This window comes from Rhinolophus hipposideros, assembly GCF_964194185.1.
Source record: "Rhinolophus hipposideros genome assembly, chromosome: 4".
NCBI lineage: Eukaryota > Metazoa > Chordata > Mammalia > Chiroptera > Rhinolophidae > Rhinolophus > Rhinolophus hipposideros.
Genome location: NC_138050.1, coordinates 38,070,388 through 38,093,376, shown reverse-complemented (window position 1 = coordinate 38,093,376; position 22,989 = coordinate 38,070,388). Strand labels below are relative to the sequence as shown.

The 22,989-nt window shown below is 46.1% G+C and overlaps 1 protein-coding gene across 3 annotated transcripts in view; it reads left to right on the top strand.

The window, feature by feature from the left end:
• Window positions 1–21,907, top strand: part of PRAG1 (PEAK1 related, kinase-activating pseudokinase 1) — a 63,512-nt gene extending 41,605 nt beyond the window's left edge. For all 3 annotated transcript variants that reach the window (XM_081045976.1, XM_081045975.1, XM_081045977.1), the window contains 2 exons: window positions 9,715–10,466; window positions 16,911–21,907. In XM_081045976.1, coding sequence (XP_080902102.1) covers window positions 9,715–10,466; window positions 16,911–18,098 — 1,940 coding nt within the window. In that variant the 3' untranslated portion in view covers window positions 18,099–21,907. The remainder of the gene's footprint in view (window positions 1–9,714; window positions 10,467–16,910) is intronic.
• The last annotated feature ends 1,082 nt before the right edge of the window (window positions 21,908–22,989 follow it).

Sequence of the window (22,989 nt, the reverse complement as noted above, 5' to 3'; positions counted from 1 at the left end):
CAGACCCCGTGCTGGTCAGCCCTGACCCACTCGTTTGGGACTGTGCCCGATTCTGAGGGCGCAGTCTGCAGTGGAGCTCTCCATCGGCCACCAGCCAGCTCGTATTGATGAAAACTGGGCTTAAGTGCACCAGCACATTGTTTCTCAGAACCAGCAAATTATGATGATTGCTTTCAGAGTTCTTACAGTCTATCCAGGCAGATAAGATTAAAACACGTGACACATTCCCACCCATGGGTGGATGGAACAATCTAGGAAGTTGAGCTCCCCAGGACATGGGTGCTTATAAAGGCTGATGGAAGAGAAAGAAATCAATGAGAGCTAATAGAGGGTTCAGGCAAGGCTTTTCAAGTAGATGGGACTTCAGCTCACGTCTGAAGTGTGGTTAGCATTGAGGAGGAGAGAGCTTTGCAGGTAAAGGAAACAAAAAGAGGGGAGCAAAGGCTCAGGATCAGCAGTGCACGTTGGGAAGAGGGTAAGAGCAGCCTGACACACTTTAGTGGAAGCAGAGGAGGGGGAAATGGGTTGGTGGCAAGCAGGAAGCTGGATTGTATACTGCTCTCGAAACCAATTTATAGAGGTAGGAAAAAGGGAGCCACGAGGGCTTGATGAGTACAACGGTGACACCCAACTCAGACATTTTTAAATTAAAATGAATACATTTTCATGGTTATTCTTTTATCATGAGGCAGTTAGTCAATGAAAATGCATCCCAAAATTTGGATTCCTGGATCCACAAGAAGGTAACCTTGTTACCAGACACTGGCTCCCTAGAATGAACCGTTTCTATCTGCTGCTCCTATGTATGACTTTGTACCCAGAAATTGGCTAAAAACCAAAGACTATCTCTCCCCCCCCCTCTTTTTTTTAAACATCTCTTAAACATTAATTTGGAGAATATCCAGAACCACTGGTCATGAAATGTAAGAAACCCTTCATTGAGCTTTGGATCATTAACCAAGGCCGCTTGCTTTAGATCTCTTACTGAACAATTATGTTTCAGCCCCATGAGTCCTTACTTTTACCACATAGCCGAACTAGTCACCCATCACACCTGTTACTATTTGGCATCTAGTTCTGAAGCTGAGAGAGTGGATCAGAATTGGAAAGGTAGAATTAGTTCAAGCTAAAGTTCCTTGAAACCAGAATGTGGTGTCTACCTCTCTAATATTATGCACTAAGTCATAATATACGTTTAGACTACATATGTATTTTGTCAGTAGGAATTCACTGATGAAAATGATAGCTATCATTGACTTTTTTGCATCCGCAATGGAGTGAGGTGAGGACAAAGTCATCCCAGTGCATAATAGTAGCTTATGTAAACTTGGAACATCATGAGGTTTTTATTATTCAGGTTTTGTGGCAAAAAAAAAAAAAAAAAGCTTTAAATTTTATAAGAAAAACAATTGAAATCGACAACTTTGTTGCATCTTTAAAGTGAGTCTGTCTAAATTTTATGTTTGTGAAATATCATTTGTGTATCGATGTTAATTTTGTATCTTTATGCTTGTATCGCATTTCATACTCCTCAAAGCACATCTGTTACCCCATTTGTCCATGTGAGCAGTTCAATTGAACAGTGAGTCAATTCAGTGGAAGGAAAAATCCATCTATGCAGTTGTTTAGTTTATGCTTGGTGTGGGAGGGACAACGTGCATGTGTCGGGACAGACTATGAATGCTGGCAAGGGGAGGCTTGTCTGCAGTGAATGGGTGGATGGATGTGAGGGGAAATTGTCGGCTAAATGAAATTGTCATCAGAAGACTCTTGTGCTTTAATTGGTTACTTTTAAATATGCAAACCTCATGTCCCATTAAGATCATTTTCCTTTTTATTTTAGGGTAAAATTCAGTTCAGCCCTTGGATAAACATATGTGGATGCCAGGCTCCCAGGGTACAGGAGATTAGAGAGTGTTCTATTGAACTGAAACTGTTGGTACAAACACGAGATAAGAGGTCTAATTATACAATGAACATAGGTATAAACTCACATGAAGTTATGTAGCAGGGCAGTGTCGGTATTATTTTTATAGCCAGCAAACCAGAGATACAGAAAGTTAAGTAAATATCTTGACAGTAGCCGCTTGTTTTTCTCAATAATAATGCCAAGTAGGTTTTTTAAATATGTACATGAATTCAGTCGTTGATTTGGTAGATATTTGTTAAATATAAACGATGTACTGGGTATAATTCTAGATGTTGAAGATACAGCAGTAACACACACAAAAATGCTCCCCCCCAAATGCCCCATCCTTTCTTTAATGTGGGGAGAGATGGACAACAAGGAAGATAAAGGAGTAAAGTAGCCATGGATCAGATGGCAGTAGGTGCTATGGGGAAAATTGAGCCAGGAATGTGGCAGGGAGGGGTGGGAGGACCTGTGAAGGGCAGAGACAGTTAGTCACAAAGATCAGACATCAGTCAGAATAAATGACAGCCTGACTTCCATTGAGCATTTGCTCCCCCACTCAGGCTGTCACCTGAGACTCTATAAGAAGAAAGAGTATGTTTTTAAGGGTGGTCTTGAAAAAGGCTTCTAACACTCTCTAGTTAAAAATGGTGTATTTTCTGACTATTAAATAGACATGTTAAAGCACTTGATCCTAAATGGATGGTGTTGGTCTAATATATTACACTGGAGTTTGCCCCACCCTCCCACCCACATGGAGATAGTCATGGGTTCTGGTCTGGGAGGTGCATTACTGAAGGAGGAAGGAGGTATCCCAGAGGAAAAGGTGCTCATTTTTAAGGTTGTCTGTGCCCTGAGCCCCTACAGTATCACTAAAATGAAGCTTCATCTTTGTTTAAAATATTTTCCTTCAAACTGAATTTTCAATATATATACTACCTCAGGAAAGCCAATGCTTGTCTATGGTAAAAATTCAAACAGTAGAGAAAGGTATGGAGTCAAAGACTTCAGATAACCTGCATCGTAGCTCAAACTACCACGTGGAGCACGTATCAGCTCAGAAATTTTTATCTATATCATAGACCTCATTTCCATGCATTTTTGTACTTATATCTTGAAGTCTTTATGTCAGAATCTCTAGATCTACCTCACTTTTTAAAAGTTTTTTATTGGGGAATACTGGAGGACAGTGTGTGTCTCTAAGCCCCATCAGCTCCAAGTCGTTGTCTTTCAATCTAGTTGTGGAGGGCGCAGCTCAGCTCCAAGGTCAGTTACTGTTTTCTATCTGTAGTTGCAGGGGGCACAGCCCACCATCCCCTGTGGGACTTGAACCAGTAACCCTGTTGATAGGAGCTCGCTTTCTAACCAACTGAGCCGTCTGGCCACCCTCTACCTCACTTTTTTTTAATGCTGCATGATTTTTCATTGAATTGGTGAAACCCTTCTCTTATCAATGCATGTTTAGGTTATTTTCATACATATATTCTCAAGTGTACAGTAAGATCCTGTATGTAACATACACTGAAATAATTTGATGAGCGTATCTGAAAGATAAATTCTTAGAAATGGAATTGATGTGTCAAAATATATATGTGTTTTAAATAGATGTTACCAAATTATCCTATCAAAATGTCAATTTCTAATTCCATCAACAGCGTGTGAAAGTGCTTTGAACTAACTTCTACTATTAATTTGGAAAAAAACCCTTAATGATTGTGTTCTAACCGGGGATTGAAAGGCCATGATTCCGGAAGCACCCTTGGGCTGTAGGCATGGAATGCTTTCCATGAACCTTTTTTCCAAACTTGAGACCAGGCTTCTCCTCTTTTGCATGTAAATCACATTCATGTCTTGAAGATTGTTTCTTGGGATGATTAAGTGGTCTGGAGAGACTCCTCACAAATGCCATATTTTCCATCCAGTTGTAAAACGCTAATAATAATGCTTCCATTTTCAGACCACATTTACCTTTTTTAAAAAGGAGTGATTCCTTTTGAAGGAATGCTTTGTTGCATTTTTTTTTTTTAAGCACTTAGAGTTGAGCCTATTCTGATTGTGGGACCAAACAAGAGGTTGCACAATTTTCCTTTAGAGGAAAAAGTTACATGTGAGGATAGAACATTCCCTCCCCCCACCATTCACGTCTTCTGGGGGTGGGGAGAAGAGGTTTGGCAGAAATCTGTAAGACTACCACTTCCTGTGTAACACAAGCGAGGTCCCTACACAGATGGCTTTAGTTTTCTTACCTTTAACGTGAGAAAATTGAACGAGCCACAGGGCATGGGCAAGGTTCCCTCCATCTGCTTTGTTCCCTATGCCTTGTATTTAGTAGGTGCTCAAGAAAAACTAACTGAACGAATGCATAAATCTGATGCAGCCATTTCCAGCTATATACTCTACTATCTTCATTTTTAAAAATGCTACTCTTAAGTTTTTTGAACAAAGGAAAATTCCATTTGCTTTACCTTACTGGAAGCGGGAGAATAGTCAGACACCAAAGCTAAAGTTTGGAGCTTAGGGACTCTTAGCTGGGACTCTGCCCTTTGCCTCCACACTTGCTCAGGCCCAGCTGCTGCCAGGAGGCAGAGCTGTGCACTGAGGGAGCCAAACGGTGCTCATTCATACAGCTCAAAACTGGACTGACCACTTCCTCCCTCAGCTCGTCTCTCATTTTGGCTGTGGAGAACAATGAAAGTACCTATTAAAACCCAGCAAGAAAAGAAGACTCTATAATAAGGAAAACCTTATAGCACTACATTTGAACTTTTGGCCTGCTTTACTACATAGGGCTTAAGCTGATTTTTTCCTGACTTTGAAGCCCTGATTTCTCTTTCCTTTTAAATATAATGGCACCAAACTGGTATACCTTTCCCTTGGGCCTTTTAAGATCCCACCCTGTACACCATGTGTGATGTGTAGTTTCCCACTAGAAACTCTCATCCCTGAAGCACGTGCAATAAAGAGATGCAGAGCTGTTCTTTGTAGTTGGCTACTAGCTTTATATGCAGAATTAGAAATTGAGAAGAAAACAGGAACTGAGATTTGGAGTTCTCTGGCCCAATTAGCATGCAAAATCATTTTACAAACCTACAGTGATGTAACTAATGATGTAGGCAAACTTCCCAGAAAAGTATTTTCCATTCTCACCCCTTTCATACCCGAATTGTAAGCCAGAATTTGGAAACGGATTTAACGCCAGCATAAAACCGGGACATACAGGCATACCTCGTTTTACTGCACTTCTCTTTATTGTGCTTCAGAGATGTTGCATTTTTTACAAATTGAAGGCAAGACCCTCCACCAGCCAAAACTCGCTTAACTGTGATACTCGCTACATTGGCGGTGGTCTGGAACCGAACCCGCAATCTCTCTGAGGTCTGCCTATATTTGATTTTGTCTCATGTGCCTTTAGAGCTGTCCTGAGGATATGGGCTGTTGGCCAGTTTTTCAGGATGTTTTTAGGCACAATTTTCTGAACCAGTGGTTTGCCTGTGAATTCTGAAACTATTTTAGGTGTCAAGGCATATGTGTTCCCTCTTTTTTTTTGGCTCTTCTAAATGCAGAGTGTGGCAGCTGCTGCAAATAGTCACAGTCGAGCCTCCCTGTTGCCTATGGCCGTGTTTAGGAGAAAATTCCCCGCTGAAGAGTCAAGAAAAGGACAGTCAGAGTGGGTCCTTAGGGGTGGCCCCGAGGCCGCAGAAGAAAATAGGTACTGTTTGTCTCGCAGGGGAGAAATCAATTTCAAAAAGGGCCACATGTTGGCATCTATTTCAAAGTAGCCCTGAGAATATTAACAGTTGAGATGTTAGACGGTCCTGAGGTTGCTGGGAGTTGTGGTCTTCTCACCCTCTGTGGTTCCACATCTGGAGAACAGCTTCAAGGACCCATAAGTTCAGAAGGATGCCTCAGGCTGAAAGGCAATATACATTTTTTCCCCCAAATACAAAAAGCACAATATGCCTATATAATGCCCCTTTATATGGGTTAAGTGCACATTTCAGATGAGCCTCACTTCACCGGGTGAGGTTCCGGTAAGTACAGTACTTTATGTCTTTGGGGAACTGCATGGTTGAGGAGCGTTCTGCAGTGCATGCTCTGATTAGGATGTGCTTTACGCAGGGGGTGGGTGACCAGCACATAGCATCTAAACCAGGGGTGTCCAAACTGCGGCCCATGATCCATTGTTAATTGGCCTGCAGCAAATTCCAAAAATATATTTAGTTTACTTAAATAAACCAGGTGAGGCAATACGTAATTCACCTCGAGTGAGTGGCCCGGCTATTTGTGTATTTTACCGCATATGGCCCTTGGTGAAAAACGTTGAAAAAAGTTTGGATACCCCTGATCTAAACAATAAAGGAAAATAAGCCAGCCCACTCTCTACTCCCTGAAGCCACGCCTCTTCCTAATACCCAGTACTCCTTGCCTAAGTAGTTACAGGATACAGATTCTGATCAAAGCCACGGGCAAGCACAGTCCCCACCATCCCCAGGAAAGGCAGAGAACACAGAGGGTCAGGGAGAATGTTGTTTCCTCCCACTGCCTCAAAACATGACTTATTTTTTGTATTAAAGCAGAACCTCTTAATTCTCTTTGGTAATCTATGGAATAAGAGTGTACAGATTATTTAAAAAAAAAAATTCCTGCTATCCTTACAGATTAGAAAGTTCACCTTTGGAAGCTGTGGGAACTAGAGATAGAGGAAGGGTTGAAGCAAGATAACCATCTGCCTAGAGGTATTTTATTTCAGAGGCAGCTTTGAGACAAAATGCATGTTAGAAGAGGTTGAAAATGGAGAGAGTGGCTGAAATTATAGACTATTAGTGCTGGAAGGGGCCTTCACAGTGATGCCATCCCGGCAGTTTAGAAATGAGGAAAGTCGGGGTGGCGTGGAGTAGGTCAACCGCTAGTTACCAGTTCATCCCACTATGAACTCAGCTCAGAGCAGAGGCAGAAAGGGACGCATTGGAGGCATGAAGGCGAGCTTTACAAGGAAAGCAAGGGGGACAAACCAGTAAGGATTGGGAAATAAGCACAAGGCTTACAGAGGGGCCTTAGCCAAGGACCTGATTTGTCACGACCTCCCTGGCCGCGGGACTGGGGACCAGGAGTCCTGACCATAGGCAGGCTGTCCCTGTGACTGGAGGCTCTGATTAAAGCATTGACCAGGGATTCTCATCACACTCCACTTTCTCCCCTCATCCCCTATCTTCTGCGTATTGATAATAAATTGAGAATCCAACAGTTAGGTGGGATTGGGCTTTGGCTTTCGAGAATACAGAAAGGCCAGGAAATGGATGTGGTTCCGCCCAGCCACCCTCTTGCTTATCACCTGGGGGATTGTTGGCTGAGGCTTGGTGTCCGGTGACAGCCCCACACATGAGGGGTCTTGCTACTTCTCCCTTTTGTAGCCTAGGATCTAGTGACTGAATCTCCTCCTCTCAGCCTGTGCTGCTAGAGGAAGGAGGGGAGGAAGTGTCACCACCCAAGCCTTTATCTGTCCCCATGTTGGACCAGCCCTTGGGAGGCATAAAACTTCTTCCTGGGGAGCATGGGGTGGTGGACCTATGGACTCCAGAATTTCAGAACCTGGTGATGTCACCTGCAGTTAGGATCTCCCCTCTGGCTGGCTGTTTCTTGCGTGTCCCCATTCGGACTGTTGAGAGGAGAATACATGGGCGTGAAGCTGACTGGTCCCAACTGCACCACTGCTGCTTGATTTATAATTAACCCGGGCCTCCCGGAAGGGATATAAATCACTCATTCAGCCTTGCTGGCAGGCACCCTGCCTGTCATTAGCCAGGGGGTTAGGTGGAAAGGAAAACTTGTTCCGATCTTGATAAACCACTGGAAGGCTTGAGTGACTGCCTCCTGCAGACGTGGGAGCATGCAAAGCATCCTGCTTCCTCCTGGGTCTGGTGAGAGACGGTGGAGCCTGGAAAGGTATTGATGTGGGATGGGGTGAGGAGGGCTGACAGCCTCCCTCTGCTGCACAGGGTTTTTGTTTGCACGAACCTGTTGGTTCCCAGCTCCTATGTTCAACAATCCGTGTGTACCAGCTTGTCCTTCTGTGAACTTTGCGTTCAGGGATGTACTGGGCAGGAGCGCCCTGCTGCCACATGCTGTCGGGGTGTGTCTGCGTGTCAGTGAGGCCGGGGCATGGATGTCAGTGCTTGCCCTGCCTGGGGCAAGGAGAGCCCTGAGGACACGGGCATTCACCTTGCCGCCCAGAGGGTCCCTCCTCCCTATGGAGCATCCTAAGTGGGGAGACCCACGGTTGATCTAAGGGGCTTGGTACCAGTGTTTGTCCTTAGGGGTCATTCTGTCCTCACTTTGGTTGCAGAAAACAGAGAGGGACTCAGTGTGGGCATGCAAGGTTATTAACTATTCAGGAGTAGTCCTAAAAAGGTCATGTGCATCTGAGTGAGGTGACGCAAAACTAATAATTTGCTTCCTTTGTGGCCTTTCCCTGCTTGCCTCAGGCCTATGTGTTTGCTGTATCTCTTTCATTCTAGCCTTTCTGCTAAGGTGGGGAGGGAGACAGGCACCACATGCCTTACCCTTAAGATGACACGGCACAGTGAGCTAAATGAGGGGTCCATGTCATAAGTACCTATTCCCTTGAATCTAAGACCCATTTTTCTGTCACATTTTAACCTTCAGGATTATAGGGTGCATTTTACAACTACGAATACAGTTAGTGTTTTCTGTTATGGCTTTAAAAGCTGTTTTTAAAATAGTGTGCACATCTTCCAGTCACTTGTTAGAATGAAAGAAACGAGTATTATTTCAATTTGCCCTTTCCTGTTTCCAATGTCCATAACTTTTTCTTACATACTTTTTTTTTTTACCTGAACTCTTGTTTCATTGTGAAACCTCAATGGTATACATTGACACGAAGAGTAAAGTGCAGTCCTCACCCTGTCTACATGAGCCCTTCATTTCACCATCTGAGATGTTTCTAAATTTCCCCTGTGCCATGTGGAACCTTCCCATCGGATTCACTGTCCATGGGCACCCCTCTGGGTCTGCAGAGCTCAGGAAAGACTCTCTTTCCCTTAAGAGCAGTTTCTTTAATAAAATCATGTTCCTCTGCCTTCCAAATTATCCATGGGCCAGCCCTGCTCCCCAAAGCCATTAGGGTGTTTGTCAAAACTCATAGAACTACACACTAAGAGAGGGGATCTTACTGTAGGTAAATTGTGCCCTCTATAAACCTGACTTTTGAAAAAAGATCCCGCCACGCCACACACGTTGAGGTTCGTAGTTGCTCCTGCAGCATTGTTTGCAAAATATTAGAAGCAACCGGAGTGTCTATCAAGAGACAAGTGGCTAAATAAATTACGATACCTTCATATGATAATATGAGATAGCTATTAAAAAGAACTAGATAGATCTGTAAAAAGAACTAGATACATCTGCTCTGAAATATCTCCAAGGTGTAGCATTAAATGAAGAAAAGCAATATTCCAAGAAAAGTTGCTCTCCTTGTATAAATGTGTGCACGTGCATTTGTTGGGTTGTTTGGCGTGTCTTCAGAGGAATATGCTGGGGTGGTTTCCTCTAATGAGAGGGCCTAAGTGCTGAAGGCCAGGTAGGAGGAAAACTTCGTTGCCACTGTCCACCTTTTTTGGCATTTAAAATGTTTTGCGTTGTGCGTAGGTCGTCACTTCAAGAGATAAATAAAAATAAATTGCTTTCAGATAAATAAACCAAACAAAAAACAAACAAATCAAGCCACAGGGCCCTAGAAGTCAGTGGCATTGGCCTCCAGCCTCATTGTTCTTGTTTCTTGTTTTCAGGCCCATCATCTGAGCCGAATCACTCACCCACCAACAGTGGGAAGAAGCTCTTTGCTCCTGTTCCATTCCCTTCGGGCTCCGCTGAGGATGTGTCCCCCAGTGGCCCCCTGCAGCCTCCGCCTCTCCCCCAGAAGAAGTTAGTGAGCCGGGCGGCCTCTTCACCAGATGGCTTCTTCTGGACCCAGGGCGGCCCCAAGCCGAGAACGGCAAGTCCCAAGCTGAATCTCAGCCACTCGGAAACCAACGTCAGTGCCCATGAGGAATCCCACTTCAGCTTCTCCTCAAGCCCCGCGAACCGCCACCACCATGCCTTCTCCTCCTCTGAGCCTCTGGAGAAAACTTTCAAAGGCAGTGGCCACTGGGTCCCAGCCGCAGGGCTGGCAGGCAGCAGAAGCAACAGTGGCAGCCCCCGCCTCCAGTGCAAAGGGGTCCCATCATCCTCCCAGCTGAGCATGGCCAGCCAGGCGTCCACCAGCAGCACCCAGCTTCAGCTCCATAGCCTCCTGAGCAGCATCAGCAGCAAGGAGGGCACCTATGCCAAGCTGGTGGGGCTCTACGCCCAGTCCCTGGCCCGCCTTGTGGCCAAGTGTGAGGACCTCTTCATGGGCGGTCAGAAAAAGGAGCTGCACTTCAATGAGAATAACTGGTCACTCTTCAAGCTGACCTGCAATAAGCCCTGTTGTGACTCAGGAGATGCCATTTATTACTGTGCCACCTGTTCCGAGGACCCCGGCAGCACCTACGCTGTGAAGGTAGGTGCCACCCTTCCTAACATTCTGCAGTACAACCAGCTGCTCCTGCCTCGCCAGAATGGCGGCTTGAGCAAGTCATTTCACCTCTCCCGGCTACAGGAAAATGGTTTGAGTCCTAAGCGTCCTTTTAACATTTCATGCTCAATGATTTCACACTCTGCCTGGCCCAGGACATGGGGCAACGAGATTTGTGCTATGAATAGAAGATTCAGTGCTTTCAGGCGTGAATTGTTGTGAAATAGAGCTGGAAGGAGAGTTAGACTTAGGCATCGTATTGAACAATCGATTGATCATTCAGTGTACAGCTAGACTTCTGACTGAGTATAGTAAGTATAACTACTTGACCTTGAATCCTCACAGGGTAGGTAGGTTTTACAGATGGGGATCTGAGGCTTCAAATGATTAAGTAATCTGCCCGCGGCTCGTTGGGGGCAGAGATGGATCTGAACCCGAGTTTGTCTCCAAAGTCTACATTCCTATCTGTTAAGAAAGATGAAGTTCAGTGGCTGCGTGCGATGTCGGAGGGGTGGTAGGTTGGGGAAGAGGGTTGTCACTTTGTGAGGGCTGTGCATGTCTAGCTATTGCATTGTTTTGTACACCTGAAACTAAAAAAAAAAAGAAAAAAAAGAAAAATGAAGTTCAGAGAAGTGATGAATCCCAGGTAACCCAGCTCTTTAATCTTTGACCCTGGGTTCGAGCCATTGCTGCCACACCCCACTGCTCTGTCAGGGTGAAGCGCGGAGCCAGCTGGTGGAGCGTCTGCACCCATCTGGCCACGCTGCGCTCTGCCACTGACTCAAGTCTGTTCATGTGGCCCCCTTTCTTGTCTTCTTTGGTGTCCCTTGAATATCTATGGGTCTGTGGCCCTCCTATAAATGCAGACTTTCGTGGGAGTAAGGAGGGGAACTCGGAGCTGTCTTCTGCCATCACCTGTCCCACGCTATTCTTTTATTTCTAGTTAGAAAAAAATGTAAACAGTAAGCTAACGTGAAATGGCCATGGTGGGGGAGCGTCATGCTTAACAGCGAAATTTTTTAAAAAAATGTGATAATTATCCGCCAAGGAAAATTGCCATGAATTTTACTTTGAGGCTTTTCTTTTGAGAAATTGGTGATACCACCATAAACTATAGATTGGTCACCCATGGTTTCTGTGTGTAAGGGTTTGTATATAATTACTTGCTGCCTTCCTGTGGGAGAAAAAAAAAAGAACTAGGGAAGGGAATTGCTACTAGGAGGCTTCAGTTTACTATACAGAAATCAAGGCCCTGAAGAACTAGGAAGTGGGGCCAAGGTGGAAGAAAACACAAATGTCTGGATTGAGATTCTGTGGATTTCCTGAATTTCATTGCCTCCTTAATCTACACCCAGCAGCTTCTCTCTGGGTACTCTGTCCTTGCCTGCCACTTCCCCCGCCATGATTAGAAGAACAAAAGAAGCAATCACAGCATTTCCCTTCCTATCAGGATGGTGCTGTATCCAGTCAGGAGGGAGGGAGCACATCCTTCAGTGAGCTGAGCAGTTAGCCTGTTATCACTGTGGGCCCAGAGCCAGAGGACTGTATGCATCCAACAAAAGGGATGTGGATTTGAAATCCTTGAAAGCCCAGGGGATGGAGGTGCCTGCAGGACGTTCTTCATTGTTGCTGGCGCACTGAACCTGAGAAGGTGAGCTGGGCGTCACTTCTCTGCGTTCACCTTCCTGTGTCCAGTGCATCCGTCACTCCCACTGGTCTCCTGGGCTGGACCTGGGGGTTCATTCCGTGCCAAGACACAGCTGACCTCTCCATTGTGAGGGAGGGAAGAGCCTGGAGGAAGAGGCTTACTCCCTCTTGCCCGCGGGGTGAAACTGATGTGTCTCTACTGCAGAGAACTAAAGAGCCACCTGGGGCAAAGGGGTTGGGTTTTTATATCCCTAAGTGACTGGTGTGCAGCTTGCTTTCTAGGACCTCCTAGCATTCGCCACAGTCGGAAGAACAATGCAGAGAGTTGGTACAATGCATCTTTCCCAGAGGATGGTAAAAAGAAGTCTTGCTCCTCATTTCATTAGAAACGTAAACCCTAAAGAAACTGGAAGACAGGCCTCGGCCCTCTAAGGAAGACAGGCCCAGGGCTCTCCGGTCTGACTTTGCCAGACACTTGACAGCTGAAGGACTATCTCTGTACCGTGTGAAAAGGAAATTTGGAGACGAGCTTGAAACACACAAGAGTCTGGGGAACAACAATATCAATTTGCAAATGTGCCTGGCCTGGTCCTGGGGGGCGGGGCCGGTGTGGGATGGGGACCATCATTTCGCACGTGCAGCTGTTCCACTTCATTAACTGTGCAGTCTAGACGGAGTACAGTCATCTGGATTCCGCAGCGGGGGAGCTGGTCCCCCTTCCCACCGCCTGTCTGTTGCTGAGCTCATTTCATCTGTGCCTGGGAAGCGGGTGCCATGGTTGCGAGTCCCCATTAACAAAAGCATGTTCCCACCTGCTCCCCCGAATGCCTGGTGCTGGTCTGTAGGCTCAGCACCCTGCAGCACCAAAGAGAGGAAGCCAGCTCTGCAGCGCTACACCATGAATATGTGGCAGTGAAAATCATTAGCTGTGTGCAAGGTTTTGAAGCTGTTTCATTCCTTAGTCAACGAGAATTCCAGTTGGGTAATTAGGGACCTGTGTGAAGGCGGCTGGGCTTTTTATTTAACAGACGTGACTTAGCCCAGATTCTCAACCGCAAATGAGGCCATGGCTGCAAAGTTTAAAAAGACTCGGCTCAACAAAACCTTTGAAATGTGAGCAGAACCAAAGGTTTGTGTGAAGGTCTTGAGCCAAAACCTAAGCACAGACACCCTGAAAATGAAATGGGGAGAGGGGGTGGTGGTGAGGGGAGACGGGGATTGAGAGGAAGCCTCCTGCCCCCCGACCCTGTCGTCTGTCCCTCCACCCTGCTCTCCATGCAGGTGGTGAGGAAGCTACAGTCCAGCAGAGGACAAGCTCACTGATGTGGGACCAGCTCACTTCCAGTCCAGGGGCCATTTACTCTGCTCCTTCATTTACATCTCTGTGCAAATTGTCAGCAGCTCCTCTGGAGCTCTGCTGGGAGTGTGCTGGGCCCAGGCCTTTCATGCCCTTGAGAAAAGGGATCCTTGGAAACACTTCCCAGGCCCCGGGCATCTGTGCAGTAAGGGCTGGTACAAGAACCTGCAAGCCGGCAGCACCAAGCGTGGCTGCAGCCCAACCTGCCTGAACAGTCACCATAGCAACCTTTCCTGGTGACTGCTCACCTGGGCTAGGCGCCGTGCCGAAAGCCACACCTGTGTGGTGTCATCTAATGCTGACCATGGCCCTGGGAGGAAGGAGCTGTCACTGCCCGGTACACAGAGGAGAAAACAGACTGAGACAAATATAGTCAGTCCTCATTCATGGGTTCTGTATTTATGAATTTGCTGCTAAAATTTATGTGTAACCTCAAATCAATACTTGTGGCATTTTTGTGGTTATTTCTGGACGTGCAGAGAGTGGGGGGAAATTTGAGTCACCTTTACGTGTAAATTCCGAGCTGAGGTAGAATAAGGTGGCGTTCCCCCTTCTCGTTTCAGCACTGTCAACCGTGTCCTTTCCGCCGTCTATTTAGTGCCTCGCTCTTCACATTTTTGTGCTTTTTGTTGGTGATTTTGCAGCTTAAAATGGCCTCGCTGAGTGCTGAAGTCCTAGCTAATGTTCTTCAGTGCAAGAAGGCTGTGATGTGCCTTCAGGAGAGTATTGGATAAGTTTCATTCCGGCATGAATTAGAGTGCTGTTGGCCATGAATGCAAGTGTTAATGAATCAACATCTGTTAAAGAGGCCTCTTTAAACAGAACAGAAACAAACCCATATAAGACAAGGTTATATATTGGCCAGTGGATACAAATATTGTAACCAGAGGCTTGCAAGAACTTCACATTGTATTTCTCCCTAGGACAGTGGTTCAGTATTCACTAATTCAGTGCTCGTGGCTACTTAATAAATAGAACATAACTACCGCAAACAATGGGACTCGGTTGTAACCTGCTAGTATTTGCCGAGTTTATATTTAAGCCAATGTCTTTTGCATTCCAAAGCCCACTTTGACCTCTAGACTACTTCTCAGTTGTATAATCATGAGCAAATAATTTAACCACTTGAAGCCTCAGTTTCCTCCTCTGTGATAGCATCTACCTCACTGGTTTGTTTGAGATTTAATAAGACACTGCGGGGGAGTATTGACGAGGCACAGTGACTCACACACACAAGAGTTCCGTTGGTATCTTGTGACTGAGAAGCTCTCACTGGACGGGGGTGACCCCGACATCAGTAATGCTTTTCCCACATTGCAGATGTGGGATGGCAGCCCAGACAAGTCCATACACAGTGGGGGATATTTATACGCAAGACTGTTTTTTAAGGACCCCACTCCCAACCCCCACTCCAAATTTCCTTTAGTTAAATAGTATTCCAGAAGCCTACCATATAAAAGCTGAAGGCAGCTGGGTGGGCTAGAACAAGAGCCTGCAGCAATGCCCTTTCCATATGTATTCCAGGATCTGTTTCTGTTAGTGTGATTGGAACCAATGTCTGGGATAAATGCAGTTCCCTTTTATTTCTGTTCTACTTCTATAATAGAGAGATTACTAGATTAATGTGTTACCTCCCCTGCACCCCCCCCCCAATTATCTTGATAAAAGTTTCCTCAGAGGCTGAACTCTTTTATCCTAGGTTTCATGCTGAGAAGGTTTGTATAGCTGCAATATAATATAAATAGACCTCTGTGAAAAGGTGCTCGCCATGGAACTTCTAAAAACAGCACCTGTGAGCATTGTAGTGCTGCACGAACACTGCTGTAATCATCTGAGTGGCAATGCAGCAGCCCGAAGGGTTGTTTGGGGATTGTTTGCAGGATGATGTTTTCTAGGTAGATGCGAGAGGCCTTTCTTCTCAGGATTACATGCTGATCCTTACATTTCTATAACGCATGGCTGAGGTTGCACAATATCCTTTTGAGAGAGGAGACCATCTTCAGTCCTTTCCAGTGTAATTCCAGGGAAATGGAGGCCTGTTGGTGTGTGGCTGTCCAGCTGTGTGGCGGCTAGATGAGGACTGGTGCTGCTCAAGATGCTTGGTCGCTGGCACTGTTGTCAGGACAAGGAGGTGGTGAAGAGGTGGGAAAGAGACGCTTGTGGGATTCCCCGAAGGAGCTGGAGATCAGCTGCTTGTTTATTCTTACCTTTGGTTCAGAGCATGCCTTTGGCCCTCTGGGTTCTCTGTCCCTGGAGAGCTTTCTGTTTTCTTTCAGCTGCTCTGATTCACCCTTGGAGGAAAAGTGTGTGGCCTCCTCATAGCAGTTCCACCAAAATCAGCCCTGCAGGTTGTGCCAGCTAGTAGGCATTGCGTATTTACCTGGATCTAGAAACTAGGGCAGCCTAAGAGAACGTGGCCAAGGCCTAGAGGTTTAAAGCCTGCATCTGCCCCTCAGGTTCCCCAGGAAGGGAGTGCTCCAGCAGTCAAGCACATCTGCTGTCCGCTAGCTGCTGATTCAGGTGTGAGGAGTGCGGAGCAAAGCTGGCTGCCTGTGTCAGCTCTGACTTGGCTTCCTGAGAATTTGCCCAGCCCAAACTGGGGGCAGCATGATGTCTTCTTACCAATCCCAGGGGGCCACACTACGTGTTGTTCTATAGGGACCCCACTCTTGCTGGGTCGTGTGATAATTCTTTGTTTTAACTTTTTAAGAAATTGCCAGACTGTGTTCCAAACTACACCATTTTACATTTCACCAGCAATATATGAGTTTCCATCTCTCTGCTCACTCAAAGACGTGTGTTATTGTCTACCATTTTTCCTATAGCCGTTCTAGTGGGTGTCATCTGGTACCTTGTTGGAGTTTCAATTTGCATTTCCCTAATGAGTCATGATGTTGAACATCTTTTCATGTGCTTATGTTCATTTACATATTTCTTGGGTGAAATGCCTATTAATATCTTTAGCCTACTTTTTGATTGGCAAGTTTATCTTATTACTGAATTGTAAGAGATTTTTGGAAATTGTGAATACAAATCATTTATCACATATGTGTTTTGCACATATTTTTTTTCTCAGTCTATGACTTGCCTTTCTGTTTTCTTAAAAGTATCTTTTGAAGCACGAAAGTTTTGAATTTTGGTGGTGTCAAGTTTATCGATTCTTTCTTTTATGGATCAGGCCCTTGGTTGTGAGATCTGAGAAATCTTTGCTCAACCCAAGATTTCAAAGACTCTCTCCTATGTTTTCTTCTGAAATGTGGATGTTTGGGCTCTTACCCCTAAGTCTGTGTGATCCGTTTTGAGTTCATTTGTGTGTAAGGCTTTACATTCGCCTTTTCGAATGGGGGTTTCCAAACGTCCCAACACCATTTGTTGAACAGAATGATGGATCCCACTCCTGACATCACTTTTCCTTTTCCCCACAGATCTGCAAAACCCCTGAGCCCAAAACGGCCTCCTACTGCAGCCCGTCTGTGCCTGTGCACTTCAACATCCAGCAGGACTGCGGCCACTTTGTGGCCTCGGTGCCCTCCAGCATGCTCGCCGCTCCGGACATGCCCAGGGACCCTCTGCCTGCCCTGCCCTCTCACCCCCCTGCCCAGGAGCAGGACTGCGTGGTGGTCATCACGCGAGAGGTGCCCCACCAGACGGCGTCTGACTTTGTGCGGGACTCGGCCACCAACCATCAGTGTGAGCCTGAAGTGTACGAACGGCGGGTGTGTTTCCTGCTTCTGCAGCTCTGCAACGGGCTGGAGCGCCTGAAGGAGCACAGGGTCATTCACCGGGACCTGTGCCTGGAGAATCTGCTGCTGGTGCACTGCACCCCGCAGGCCACTCCCGGGCCTGCCACCCCCACTCCCCCTGTGTCCTCGGCTTCCTCCAGCACCCCTCCCACCGCCACCTCCCTTTCCCCTGCTGCTACTGCCTCCCCTAGCCCCTCCGCCGCCCTCCCAGCCAGTGTCACCCCAAGCACCGCGGCTCCTCCCGCCTGTCAGGGAGTGCCTAGTGAGAAGCACTTGCCTCGGCTCATCATCAGCAATTTCCTGAAGGCCAAGCAGAAGCCAGGCGGCACCACCAACCTGCAGCAGAAAAAGAACCAGGCCCGGCTGGCCCCCGAGATCGTGTCTGCCTCCCAGTACAGCAAGTTTGATGAGTTCCAAACAGGCATCCTCATCTACGAGCTGCTCCACCAACCCAACCCGTTCGAGGTGCGGGCCCAGCTGCGAGAGCAGGACTACCGGCAGGAAGACCTGCCCCCGCTACCCACCCTGTCCCTCTACTCGCCCGGCCTGCAGCAGCTCGCCCATCTGCTGCTGGAGGCCGACCCCATCAAGCGCATCCACATCAGCGAGGCCAAGCGGGTGCTGCAGTGCCTGCTGTGGGGGCCGCGGAGGGAGCTGGTGGAGCAGCGTGGCACCTCGGAGGACGCGCTGTGCAGCACGTTGCACAACTGGATCGACATGAAACGGGCCCTGATGATGATGAAGTTTGCGGAGAAGGCGGTGGACCGCAGGCGCGGAGTGGAGCTGGAGGACTGGCTGTGCTGCCAGTACCTGGCATCCGCGGAGCCCAGAGCCCTCTTACAGTCCCTGAAGCTCCTGCAGCTTCTGTGAACGCTGGCAGCCCCCAGCCCTGCACTTTAGCTGCCCCTTTCCGTGCCTGGCCCCCGTCCTGACCCCCATACCCTGCCTTGCCTCGGAAACACTGGCGTGTTCCTGGGAGATGGTACAAATGACTGTTATACTGGATGTAATATATATACATATATATAATATATAAATAAGAAGGACTGGATGTCGTTGCCGGCTCAGGCCTTCTGTCCTCCCTAAGTCTTCCCGGTGTTTCCCATAATTATGTGCATTTCTAGCACAGTGCAAGGTCCTGAGGATACTTCTGCCACAGAATGAAGCCTGGACTCTGCCTCTCTACCCCATTATGTGATTGCTTCACCTTCCTGTCAAATGCCTATTGAAAAAAACAAAACAAAAAAAATTTTTTTTAATTTTGATTGAGTCATGAGCAAAACTCTTTTTATCCCCAAGCGTCCAAGTACGTTAGCATCGTTGGTGGGTAAAACTGAACATAAGCCTCTGAAGCAGTGGCCAGGCTACTTGCAGTGTCCTTGGTCTTAGACTTCTCATGAGAGCAGCAGGCCAGTAGGGCCTGGCCGGCTCAGTACCAACTAATCTTCCCTGCGTTTTTTCCCCACCTGGCAGTCTCTTAGGAAGGATGCAGACAGAGCTGTGATGATCCCACAGATTCGGAATTCAACCCCACTGCTCTAAACCATTTCCATTTTGCTAAACCTGGTTACTATTTGTATCGATCAGAGGCCTGGCTAAAAACAGAACCCTCCTCAGATAGTTCATACGCCAAAACCTTAACACGGGACCATTTAGAATGATGTGGCAGGGTTAAGAGGAAAAACAAAGCTGAGGCAAAAGCAAGTGCTGGCATGGGAGAGTCATCTACTCACTCTCCCTGTTTTCCACCTGTCATTGCCAGGAAAAGACCGATGGGACACCAGACAGCCAGGGGGCTTGGGTGATACAGTGGGCAGGATCAGCCTCCCTGGGCAGGGAAAGGGGGAGAATGCATGGGGTGCCAGTTGGCACACAGCCCACTGTTCCTACTGTACCAGATAGTACGAGTGTTTCCACTCACAGACCAGTACTTTCTGCTGTTCTAAGCTCTTTCCCATTTCCCTTTCTAAAAACTCATACATTTAACACACTTACTGGCAACTACAACCTACCGTGTTTCCCCGAAAATAAGACCAGGTCTTATATTAAGTGTTGCTCCAAAAGACGTATGAGGGCTTTTGTTCAGGGGATGTCATCCTGAAAAATCATGCTAGGGCTTATTTTCTGGTTAGGTCTTATTTTCGGGGAAACTTGGTACTGTAGTCAGTATTTGTCACCATGCCTTTAAAAGTGCACAGAATTAGGAAACCACAGAGCTTTCTTCATAAGAACACACACAAAAAGTCAACGATGATTCGTTTGTAAAGAAACAGCCCCCAGACCTTTGTAATTTTATCTAAACGCTAATCTTCCAAGTTGTGAACTAATTTCTGAAACCTTGTTAATAATTATGGATGATTTAAAATAAATGCAGAGATTTTAATGGATTTCTTAGAAACCTAGGAATGTGGCTAGCAACCAGGATGGGGGAAATCTCCCAGGTCCCCTTCTGCATGTTAATGTCAGTCATTTTGCCAGCTCCACCTTCTTGCCATGGACTACAGGTATAAACACATCCACATTTCCACATATCAGCAGAGAAGATAACACTTGTGGAGCACATTTCTTATTTCAATTGTTACTTGAGCACTCAGGAAAGAACTGGTTAAAACCAGCTTCCAACTATGTTTGTACAAGAGAAAGAAAGAATCTTTGAACATGGAAATCATAATTCTCCATAGGACCTGTCTTCATTTCAGACAGTATTATTTTGACTATTGTTTGTTCCTGGGAATTTTCCAGGCAAACCCTCAACCCTGGATTTTGCTGTCTTTCGCTTTCTTGTCCTTTCTCACTTCATGTAAATAAACAATGGAGAGGGAGGAAACAAATATTCTGCCAGGGGAATGCAGTGCCATTTGGAAACACGTGTCTCAAGAGGCACATTTTAAGTCTCTGAATTAATTGTACCTTTTTTATATGCCACCCACTTCAGAAAAAAAAAATTGAGATTGTAAAAAAAATTTTTAAGAACCAAAAGGAACCAAAAAATAAAAGTGGAAAGAGAAGAAACTATGACAATAAATTCTGATTGAGAAGAATGATAGCAATCAAACATAAAACTTAACGCCTGAGCTTTCCGCCAACCTAGAAAAAGTAGAAGACAGCTGGTTGCAGAATTCTTTGTGTAATTTTAGGAAACAGTTCAGTTCATCAGGAGGAAGAAATCTTTTCCCAGTGCTTGGTTCTAAAGGGAATTTGTCAAGGATTTTCTTATTTAAAGACATTGAGTAATGTCCTTGATATCAGTTTAAAAAAAAGAAAAAGAAAGAAAAAGATTTTTCCAGATAGGGCAATTCCTTTTTTTTCCTCCCCCTTTCTTCCATATCCCCACCCACATACACTCCAGTTCAAGCCATTGTTTCTGCATTTACTTGTGTAGGACACAGCTCCCTGGCCCATGCTGGTATTATGAGCCTTGCGCTCCCCCTGGCTAAGGCAGTCAGTCGCTCACAGCGGCTCTCGCTGGCTGCCGGCCACTCACGCTGGCCACCGGCCACTCATGGCAGCACGTAGCAGCCCACAGCAGTTCACTGGCCACCGGCCGCTCACGATAGCTTACAGCAGCAGCTCACGCCAACTTCCAGCTGCTCACAGCAGCCCAGCTGCTGTTATTCACAATCTTAGCTGTAGAGGGCGCAGCTCACTGGCCCATGTGGGAATTGAACCAGCAATCTAGGCGTTAGGAGCATGGTGCTCCAACCACCTGAGCCAACCTGGCCAATCCCAGGGCAATTTTTTATATCCACCATTGGCGAAATCCAAGTGGGTAGCATTCAAGCCTAACTCCATCAAGGAGGTTTTATAGGGTAATTGCCACCCATTCATCTCCAGGGGTTGGCTCTTTGCATAAATGGTAAGTATGGCTACAAATATTAGGTTTGGCAAACAGCTTCAGTCACACTAAATTCAGAGGCTTAATATAACTCTTTTTTTGTTACTTCAAAATACACTTGGGATGCATGGCTTTATCTCACAGAAAGCTCAGCACTAAATAGACTAAGTCCAGAAACAACAGCTAATTCCACAGGACTGAGGTTCAGAAATAAGCAGTGACCTTTGTATGATGACAGTGTCATAACATCTGGTTATTTAATACTCTTGGTATCTGTGAGTTCATCTTTTTTTTTGGCTTTAGATCCAACTACTGGTATTTAAATCTCCAGTTTTTTATTTTCTCTCCGGCTCTGAGTCAGGCCCCCATGTCCTCTCCACATTTGTAACTTCTGTTGTTAACGTGCCTTTCCCTTTTTCATGCCAAGATGTGGATTCTTTTTTCTTCTCCTAAATTCTTTCCTGTGGGCGTTATGAAGCTGTACATCTAAATTGTTACATCCTTGCCAGAAGCAAGTAATTCAGGGATTATTTATTTATCATAACACATGGCTCAGATCTAAAAAGACAGGGCTCTAGGGGAGCTGCCGTTACTACTCGCTGTAACACTTCCTGGTTTTCAAGAGCTTAGGACTGGAGAAAGCTCTTTTGTGATGTCCACATGTACTCAAAACAATTATGAGGGTTTTGAAGAGGGAAGACACATGTTACTTTAATGACTTCTCTGAAAGTTGTTTTTCAAATACATAGCCAATAAGTGAGGCAGCCGTTTCCCACTCTGCTGACTATCCACAAATCCTTGAATATCAAAGTATAAGCTTCATTAAATCTCATTAAAAATAGTAGATTTGTAATGTAAAATCTGCTTGGCATATTTAAAAGAGGGCAATGTGAATGGAATTGATTCATTAGAAACCAAACTCTAACCCAACTGATGTCATTGCTAAAAATAAAAGACAAGAATAAAATGTTTAGGGGAAGTTCCATGGGGTGACTGTCTTGACAAATCACTCTTTCTTTCTCTTTTCAGATGCTAATTAATGAGGGTAAGGGATAGCCAGGGAGACCTACTCCAGGCAGGAGATATGCTAAGAGGACTCATGCCCTGGGAAGGAGGTTATGAGGCAGCCTGATGAGTTTGAGGAAAGTCTAAATTAACCCAAACATGATATTGATTTAGGGGGAACTGGGCTTGGGTTAGAACTTCCGTGATCAATTTGGATCCTTACTGGATCCTGGATACTCAGTCTTCTCGGATCTGCGTCTTTCTTCCCAGGACTTGACTATATCCATTCCAAGTTTCTGGAGTGGTGGAAGCAAAGTCAAATTTGCTCAGGAGTTTTCTGCATGCCAACACGCCAACTTGGTCCTGGACTAGCCCAGCGGGGACCTATATTTATCACATATCCTGAATTCTGGATTCAAATCTTTCTGAATTCTTTCCCAGATGTAATTACAGCTTTTTCCTACAAAAACACTGCCCTGAACACTGGATGTGCGTAGACTATGAAAACTTTTATGTATGGTATTAGGACTTCAAGGTTATTTTACATATTACTGACTTAATGCCCTATTGGGGATAATCAGGTACGAAGACAGGTTGGGGGAACTGAGCATGGAAGTCTAAGGAGAGAAGAGAAGATAGGAGATGAGAAAGCAAGATTCAGAGAAAAACCACCTGCCTTACCAGTTGCCTGGATCCAGCCCTGATAACTCCCCATGACCCCCAAAAGATTATTCACTAGTCGTGTTGCGGTAAAAAAATACCATAGACTGGGTGTCATGCAGGGTGCTCGCTGCAGGCTCTCTGGTCCCGCTCCCCACGTAAGAACGCAGGGTATGGTGAGGTCAGAAAGGAACACCCACGGAGCCATAGGTAGGGGAGTCATACCACTATACTCTCCTGGAGTCTGGGTTGGCGACACAG